This window comes from Chiloscyllium plagiosum, unplaced genomic scaffold (genome assembly GCF_037043375.1).
Source record: "Chiloscyllium plagiosum isolate Xiang-an unplaced genomic scaffold, Cpla_swu_hap1 HiC_scaffold_13, whole genome shotgun sequence".
NCBI classification, from domain to species: domain Eukaryota; kingdom Metazoa; phylum Chordata; class Chondrichthyes; order Orectolobiformes; family Hemiscylliidae; genus Chiloscyllium; species Chiloscyllium plagiosum.
The window spans coordinates 7,074,215-7,083,566 of NW_028270151.1; the positions used below are offsets into that span (position 1 = coordinate 7,074,215).

A 9,352-nucleotide genomic window follows, 5' to 3' on the forward strand; every position below is an offset into this window, starting at 1 on the left:
CTCAATTTAACTTGAGAAAGTTATATCAATAACTGATTTCAAGTCTCTCTGATCTGTGAGGATGACTAATAAGAATTATTGTCTGCAGCCTATTCTTGAGATTTTTTCCAAGATCCACCTCCAATAATTATAGCAATTCACTGTGTCAAATTATATTGAGAAATATCCACTATTGGTGAAAATGACTCAAATTCTCAGTAAATTCATATAATTGCCATATGATTTCCCCTTAATAGAATTTGTACCCTTGTAATGGCAATTATTTATCCTGCAGGTTTTTCTTTTACAAATTAATGGAATTTATTGCCTTTAAGGTGTTGGTGAGTTGCTTTGTTCAATCACTGCAGTCCATTTGGTATAGGCAGATGCAATGCTGTTAGGGAAGGAGCTCCAGGACGTTGACCCAGCAACAGAAGAATTTTCAAACTTGGTGAATAGCCTGGAGGAAAACTTGCAAGTTGTGCTGTTCACTGTGAATAACATTACCTCACAATCTCTCTCTCTCAAGCTGTTTGACCAGATGTGTTTTTGTACCACTTTCTGTTTTTATTTCAGATCACCAGGTGGGACTAGATTGGGTAGGGATAACTGGTTGGCATGGACAGGTTGGACCGAAGGCTCTGTTTCCATGCTGTACATCTCTATGACTAGCATCTGCAGTTTTTATTTTGCATTCATAACTCATTATTACATTTCCAAGTTTTGTGTCATGTTGTCATTGACCAAAAAATGAACTGGAATTATCATCTAAGTTCTGTGGCTACAAGATCAGGTCAGAGATGAAGAGTCTTGCAACAGGTGACAAGGGCAGCATGGTGACTCAGTGGTTAGCATTGCAGCCTCACAGCATCAGGGACCTGGGTTCAGTTCCAGCCTTGGGCTACTGTCTGTGTGGCTCCCCATGTCTTTGTGGTTTTCCTCTGGGTGCTCTGGTTTCTCCCACAATCCAAAGATGTGCAGGTCAGGTGGATTCGCAATGCCAAATTGCCCATAGTGTTAGGTGCATGAGTCAGAGAGAGATGGGTCTGGGTGGGTTGATCTTCAGAGGGTCGGTGTGGGCTTGTTGGGTCGAAGGGCCTGTTTCCACACTAGGGAATTTAATCTTTAAAAAAAAAGTAACCCATTTCTGACCAATTGTTGAGGTCCTTGCATGGCAGCAGCTTCCATAATTGGCATGCCGATCAACGGGCATGAAATATAGGAGTGTGCTTGCCTCCTAAAAACCTATCAATCACCTACAAGGCACAAGTCAGGAGTGTGATGAATAACTCCCCATTGGCCTGGATGTATACAGCTCCAACAATATTAAGGAGGTTTGTCATCCTCCAGGACAAAGCAGCACACTTGATTGACACTGCATCTACAAACATTCAGTCCCTCCACTACCAACACTCAGTAGTAGCAGCAGTGTGTACTCATGAGAAGATGCATTGCAGAAATTCACTAAAGCTTCTTAAATAACACCTTCCAAACCCAAAACCACATCCAGTGAGAAGGACAAGAGCAGCAGATACACAGGAACACCACCACCTGCAAGTTCCCCACCAAGCCATCACCGTACTGACTTGGAAATGTACAATCAGTATCACTGGGTCAAAATCCTGGAATTTCCTCTCTAATAGCATTGTGGGTATACCTACACCAAATGGACTGCAGCGATTCAAGACGACAATTCACCATTTCCTTGAGAGCAACTAGGGATGGGCAATAAATGCTAGCCCAGCAAGCAACATTCACATCCAATAGTAAATGACTAAGAATAAAAAAAAGTGTCAATCTCTGGAATTGTGTATAATTCATCAGTGCTACAGATTTCCTTTATTCACTGGATATTGGTTTTACTGATAAGATAGCCATTTATTGCCTGTCCTTAAACAGCTTAGATACCACAGTTACTCTCTAAGGTATTTCAAAGGGGGTGTAAGAGTCAACCACATTGCTGCATGTCAGGAATCACATTTAGTCCAGCCCAGGTAAGGATAGCAGATTTGTTTCCTTATAGGACATTGTATTTTTGTAACTATGCTTCTAACACGCATCCAACATTGGCATTTACCTGGTTATGTCGAAAATTGCTCAGGTATTTCTGTCCATAAAAAAATAGAATTGGTCAATTACTACCCCATCAGTTCATTGTTATTTGTCAGCAAAGTGATGGAAGGTTCTTCAGCAGTGCTATCAATTGGCACTTAATATAACCTGCTCACTGATTCTCAGTTTGGTTTCTGACCTCATTACAGCCATAGTCCAAACATGCACAAAACAGCAAACTCTAAAGGTGAGGTGACATCAATGCAGCATCTGACCAAGAGTAGCACCAAGGACCCCTTGCAAATTGCAATCAGATAAAACCTTCCATTAGTTGGAGTCTTACTTGACACAAAGGGAAATGGTTGTGGTTGTTGGAAGTCAATTATCTCAGCTCCAGGACATAATTGCAGAAGTTCCTCAGGGTGTGTCCTTGACCCAACCATTTTTAGCTGCTTCATCAATATCTTTCCATCAACTTTCCATCAAAATGTCAAAAATGGGAATATTTACCAACCATTACACAATTTTCTGAACCATTCGTGACTCTTCAGACACTGAAGCAATCCATAGGAAATTGCAACAAAACCTGGTCAACTTTCAGGTTTAGGCTGAAAACTGGCAAGTGATGTTGGCGATGGAAATGTGTTGCTGGAAAAACGCAGCAGGTCAGAATTAGAGGGATCTGGCTGTCCTAGTTCATGAATCATAAAATATTAATAGCAGGTACAGCAAGTAATTAAGAATGCTAAAGGTATGTTATTATTTAATGTGAGGGGAATTGAATACTGAAGAAGGGAAGTTATGCTTCAGTTATACAAGGTACCAACTAGACTACATCTGGAGTACTGTGCACAGTATTGGTCACTTTATTTAAGGAATTATGTAAATACATTAGAAGTGTAAATGCATTAACAGAGAAGGGTTACCAGACTAATACGTGGCATGGGTGTTTTGTTTTATGAGGAAATGTTGCACAACCTTTGCTGGTTTTAGAACAGTGAGTGAAACATGTAAGATCCTGAGGGTCTTGATAGAATAGATGTGGAAAGGATGTTTCCCACTTCTTTTTTTCAGTGGACTTGAAACATTAACTCTGATCCCTCTCTACAGCTGCTGCCAAACCTGCTGAGTTTATCCAGCAATATTGGTTTTGTTTGTGTTTCTGTTTTCCAAGCATCCACAGTTCTTTTGGGTTTCTTTTTATATATCTTACTTGCTACTTCCTTTAAGACCCGAGAATGAAATCCATGAGGGCATAGGGATCTGTCACCTTATAGTTCCAACTATTTACTCAGTACTACTTACCTGGTAATTGTAATTTTCTTGTGTTCCTCACTCACTGTCAATTCCTGGTTTACAACTATTTCCAGGATATTACTTGTATCCTCTCTAGTGAAGATCAATGTAAAGTTTCTATTAAATTTGTCTGCCACCTCTCTATATCCTCTTATTAATTCCCCAGACTCACTTTCTATAGCATTAAGTTATTTTGTTAAGTCTTTAAATATCTGAAGAAGCAGATTTAGGGGAGACAATGGCTTCATGTTATTATCGCTGACTATTAATCCAGAGATGGAGAGAATGTTCTGAGGACCTGGGTTCAAAATCAGTCTTGACCAATTTGAATTCAATTTAAAAAATCTGGAATTAAGAGTGAAATGATGATCGTGAAACTGTTACCAATTCTTGGAAAATCCCATCTTATTCACTAATATCCTTTAGGAAAATAAACTGTCATCTGTACCTGGTCTGGCCTCCAGACCCACAGCCAATGTGATTGACTGGCAACTAGGAATGAGCAATTAATGCTGCTCTTGCCAGTGATGTCCATATCCCATGAATGAATAAAAAAGAAAACTTTTCCTATGTTTTTATACTTTTGGCTAAGGTATGACATAAGTTGTTTCTCATGGAAAAACGGAAATTAATTTCCTACTCACAACAAACTAAAGAATGAGCAGGAGTGGGGCAAAAAGTTCTTCAGATCAGCCTGCCCTGCCTTTCTTTATGATCATGCCCCCATAGAATCCAAAATTGTTTTAAACTCATTCTTGAATATGGAGAAAGTAAGGACTGCAGATGCTGGAGATCAGAGTCAAAACGTGTGGTGTAGGAAAGGCACAGTCGGTCAGACAGCATCTGAGAAGCAGGAGAGTCAATGTTTTGGGCATGAGGCTGATAAAGAGCTTAGGCTCAAAATGTTGACTCTCCTGCTCCTCGGATGCTGCCTGACCAGCTGTGCTTTACCAGCACCACACTTTTTGACTCATTCTTGAATATACCCATTAACAAAGTGTCCATACTTTCTGAGATCAAGAATTCCAAAGATTAAAAGTCTGAGTGAAGAAATATCATATCAAGAAATAGCTGACCCCATGTTCTGACACTTGTAGCTAGCCATTTCAATGTGATCACTTTTCATTCTTCTAAGCGTCACATAATATAAGTTCAAATTAATAAGGTCAGCCATCTCAGCTCAGAAATCAATCCATTGAACCTTTATTGCACCCCCTTGAGGGAAAAATGTCTTTCTGTTACGTACAGAGATCTAAGTTTTACATATTAATCCAGGTGAAGTCTTACAAAACTCTATAATTTTACCAATATTTCCTTAGCCTTATTCTCCAATCATGTTATAATAAAGGATGAGATATCATCTGCCAGAGAGATTGACCCTGCCAGGTGAATCACAATATTCAAGCCAATTTACAGTTGAATAATATTTGAAAATAATAGGAAAAGTACAGATTGCCTTCTAATGAAAGAAATTTGCCGATTAAATCCTTATATGAGTGGGAAGCTAAGCCGATAAGGAACACTTACAAAACATCTCTAAACAATACATGGAGGAATGAGGGGGGGATTAAATGAGCCATCTTGCTGTACATCATACAAAATTTAACCTCAATCGTAAATTATTTTGACCCACGCCGATAAAAAATTTCACCTCGTTGCTGTTAGGAAATCTAAAACTTTAAGAGATGATGAAATATGGGAAACAACTGCAGTATTCCTAGCAGTAGGCAAAACGTGTTGGATTCACAATCGTCTTATCGCCCAAATCCACAACTTGGAAACTTTATTAATTATATATGTAAACAGGTGACTGCTTAGCAAGTCCCTTAATCACCAGTAAAAAGCTCAGCAACAAAAGGAACATTGCGCCCATTGTGTCGGCAAACTTCGGGATCATTGGTGGTGACTCAACAAAAATGTTGAATCCATATTCCAAATAACAGAGTTGGTCATTAACAGTCAGGAAACTAAACAAATGGAACCACTGATGACTCTGTCCTATCACATCAAACAGACCCGGCCAAAATCTCTCTGGAATTCTGCTCACGTTAAACATAATTGCGAGCAGAAGCCACGTGCGCTGTCTCCAAAAATAAAAAAATACGTGTGGATTTTTTAAAGGAAGGTCAAAATAAAAAATATCGATGAGTATGGGCACTGACACATTGATTGGTATGAGAAATACAATTGCCCTGATTATGTAGCGATGTTGTGCCCAGTCAATATAAGTTTTACAAATGGCAATAGTGCAAATTACTAGCAACAAGAATGTCCCAGGAATACAGAAAGCAGAGTAAAATTTGACCACATGACTGTATTCTGTACATAGTCCATTCCCTTCCAGCAGCATAGGGTTCATGACAGTTAGCAATGGGAATATATAATAGTAACAGGCGATAGCGGATCCAAACCCATAGAGGTTGAAGGCGACGTAATCCATGTAGTAGAAGATTTGACGGAGCTGCTGTGAGAGAGAATTAAATAAATGTGCGGCACAACTTTCAGCAAAGATTATTGAGACACCAAAGGCAAAACACCACATCGGTAAAAGGAATGGATGGTCATAGCAAAGCTCCTCGTTCTTGAAGAGTATCTGATGAAAGCGATACAGAAAAAATAGCAACGGCATGTAATGAGTCCAAAAGTTAAATGTTTCGTTTGTGGGCTGCAGGACAGAATACACACACTCTGTTACTGTAGAATTCGGCCTTCGGTATCTTGAAACGATAAAGCACTCTCGCATTTCACGGGGTATTTCTTCACAGGCAAGAAAATCGATCCCCCGCCTTTGATACATCCTGGTGGAGTTAGGTGTTATTGCTATTGAGGCTAACAGTTGGCGTGAGAAGTTCCAGTGTCAGGTGGTCATGACGGTGTTTTGTATTTACAATAGCTACACGGGAGTTGCAAAGACATATCTGCTCAACATTTTGAGAGAGGTGAGGGGCAGCCTTTACTGGCAGGGACATCCGCAGAGCCGTGATATACACTTGCTGTTGCCAGACTCTTCAGTGTGATGTCACAAAAGATGTTGAGCAAATTCGACAACCACCTGATGAAGGAGCAGCGCTCCGAAAGCTAGTGCTTCCAATTAAACCTGTTGGACTACAACTTGGTGTTGTGTGATTTTTTAACTTTGTACACCCCGTCCAACACCGGCATCTCCAAATCATGAAAGTTTGGAGGCTGCATTGTTGGATGTTTTATTCTGTTGTACTCTCAGCTGTGGAAATAATAAAGGCAAACGACGCGAAAGGTGAACGCTGTTCCATGTTTAAAAAGGACAGGGATTCGCTTCCCCCTGTCGGTGCTTGGAAGGATGACGCCTGTGTTACTGTCCACAAGGTGCTCCTCAGTGTGTTACATCGGATAGGGATCAGGGAGTAACCCGATTGCTCAATTAAAAGGAAAATACTGCAGATGCGGAAATCTGAAATAAAAGTAGAATATGTTGGAGACACTCAACATGTCTGATCAGTCCTCAGCAAAGGACTCACCTTCGTCCCCCTCCTTCCACGCAATGAATTTAATACACGCTGTGACATCGAACAATTCTTCCATCGCCTCCGCCTCCGAACTTACTTTCACAATCAGGATTCCCGCCCATCTTCCGGGGACCCCTTCGCCCACCTCCAACAGACCTCCCCCTCACTGAGGACGAACGATCAGTCCTCAGCAAAGGACTCACCTTCGTCCCCCTCCGTCCACGCATCAATGAATTTAATACACACCGTGACATTGAACAATTCTTCCGTCGCCTCCGCCTCCGAGCTTACTTTCACAATCAGGATTCCCGCCCATTTTCCAAGGACCCCTTCGCCCACCTCCAACACACTGCATCCACCTGGACACCCCGTGCTGGCCTATTACCTGCCATTGACCTCTTCATTTCCAACTGCCGCCGGGACATTAACCGCCTCAACCTGTCGACCCCCCTCCCCCACTCCAACCTCTCACTCTCACAATGCGCAGCTCCAATCCTGACCTCACCATCAAGCCAGCGGACAAAGGGGGCGCAGTGGTAGTCTGGCGCACTGACCTCTACATCGCTGAAGCCCAACGCCAACTCGAGGACACCTCTTCCTACCGCCCCCTTGACCATGACCCCACCCCCCATCACCAAACCATCATCTCCCAGACCATACAGAACCTCATCACCTCAGAAGATCTCCCACCCACAGCTTCCAACCTCATAGTCCGGGAACCCCGCACTGCCCGGTTCTACCTCCTTCCCAAGATCCACAAGCCTGACCACCCTGGCCGACCCATTGTCTCAGCATGCTCCTGCCCCACTGAACTCATCTCTCCCTACCTCGACACTGTCCTATCTCCCCTAGTCCAGGAACTCCCCACATACGTTTGAGACACCACCCACGCCTTCCACCTCCTCCAAGACTTCCGTTTCCCCGGCCCCCAACGCCTCATCTTCACCATGGATATCCAATCCCTCTACACCTCCATCCGCCATGACCAGGGCCTCCAAGCCCTCCGTTTTTTCCTCTCCAGACGTTCCCAACAGTACCCCTCCACTGACACTCTCATTCGTTTGGCCGAACTGGTCCTCACCCTTAACAATTTCTCCTTTGAATCCTCCCACTTCCTCCAGACCAAAGGGGTAGCCATGGGCACAGGTATGGGCCCCAGCTATGCCTGTCTCTTTGTTGGCTACGTAGAGCAGTTGATCTTCCGTAATTACACCGGCACCACTCCCCACTCTTCCTCCGCTACATTGATGACTGCATTGGCACCACCTCGTGCTCCCGCGAGGAGGTTGAGCAATTCATCAACTTCACCAACACATTCCACCCTGACCTTAAATTTACCTGGACCATCTCTGACACCTCCCTCCCCTTCCTGGACCTCTCCATCTCCATCAGTGACGACCGACTTGACACTGACATTTTCTACAAACCTACCGACTCCCACAGCTACCTGGATTACACCTCTTCCCACCCTACCTCTTGCAAAAATGCCATCCCGTATTCCCAATTCCTCCGCCTCCGCCGTATCTGCTCCCAGGAGGAGCAGTTCCACCATAGAACACACCAGATGGCCTCCTTCTTTAGAGACCGCAATTTCCCTTCCCACGTGGTTAAAGATGCCCTCCAACGCATCTCGTCCACATCCCGCACCTCCGCCCTCAGACCCCACCCCTCCAACCGTAACAAGAACAGAATGCCCCTGGTGCTCACCTTCCACCCTACCAACCTTCGCATAAACCAAATCATCCGCCGACATTTCCGCCACCTCCAAAAAGATCCCACCACCAGGGATATATTTCCCTCCCCACCCCTCCGCCTTCCGCAAAGACCGTTCCCTCCGTGACTACCTGGTCAGGTCCACGCCCCCCTACGACCCACCCTCCCATCCTGGCACTTTCCCCTGCCACCGCAGGAACTGCAAAACCTGTGCCCACACCTCCTCCTTCACCTCCATCCAAGGCCCTAAAGGAGCCTTCCACATCCAAAGTTTTACCTGCACATCCATTAATATCATTTATTGTATCCGTTGCTCCCGATGCGGTCTCCTCTACATTGGGGAGACTGGGTGCCTCCTAGCAGAGCGCTTTAGGGAACATCTCCGAGACACCCGCACCAATCAACCAAACCGCCCCGTGGCTCAACATTTCAACTCCCCCTCCCACTCTGCCGAGGATATGGAGGTGCTGGGCCTCCTCCACCGCCGCTCCCTCACCACCAGACGCATGGAAGAAGAAAGCCTCATCTTCCGCCTCGGAACACTTCAACCCCAGGGCATCAATGTGGATTTCAACAGCTTTCTAATTTCCCCTTCCCCCACCTCATCCTAGTTTCTAACCTCCAGCAACACTGTCCCCCTTGACTTGTCCGGACTTGTCCGACCTGCCCAGCTCCTTTTCCACCTATCCATTCCACCCTCTCCTCCCTGACCTATCACCTTCATCTCCTCCCCCACTGACCTATTGTACTCTATGCTACTCTATCCCCACCCCTACCTTCCTCTAGCTTATCTCTCCACGCTTCAGGCTCTCTGCCTTTATTCCTGA

At 44.3% G+C, this 9,352-nt stretch overlaps 1 protein-coding gene across 1 annotated transcript; it reads right to left on the reverse strand.

Moving 5' to 3' along the window:
• Window positions 1-4,520: 4,520 nt before the first annotated feature.
• paqr9 (progestin and adipoQ receptor family member 9) lies at window positions 4,521-6,409 on the reverse strand. Its single transcript, XM_043702998.2, has one exon. The coding sequence runs from the start codon at window positions 6,122-6,124 to the stop codon at window positions 5,114-5,116; it is 1,011 nt and encodes a 336-aa protein (XP_043558933.1). The 5' UTR covers window positions 6,125-6,409; the 3' UTR covers window positions 4,521-5,113.
• Between the last annotated feature and the right edge of the window lie 2,943 nt (window positions 6,410-9,352).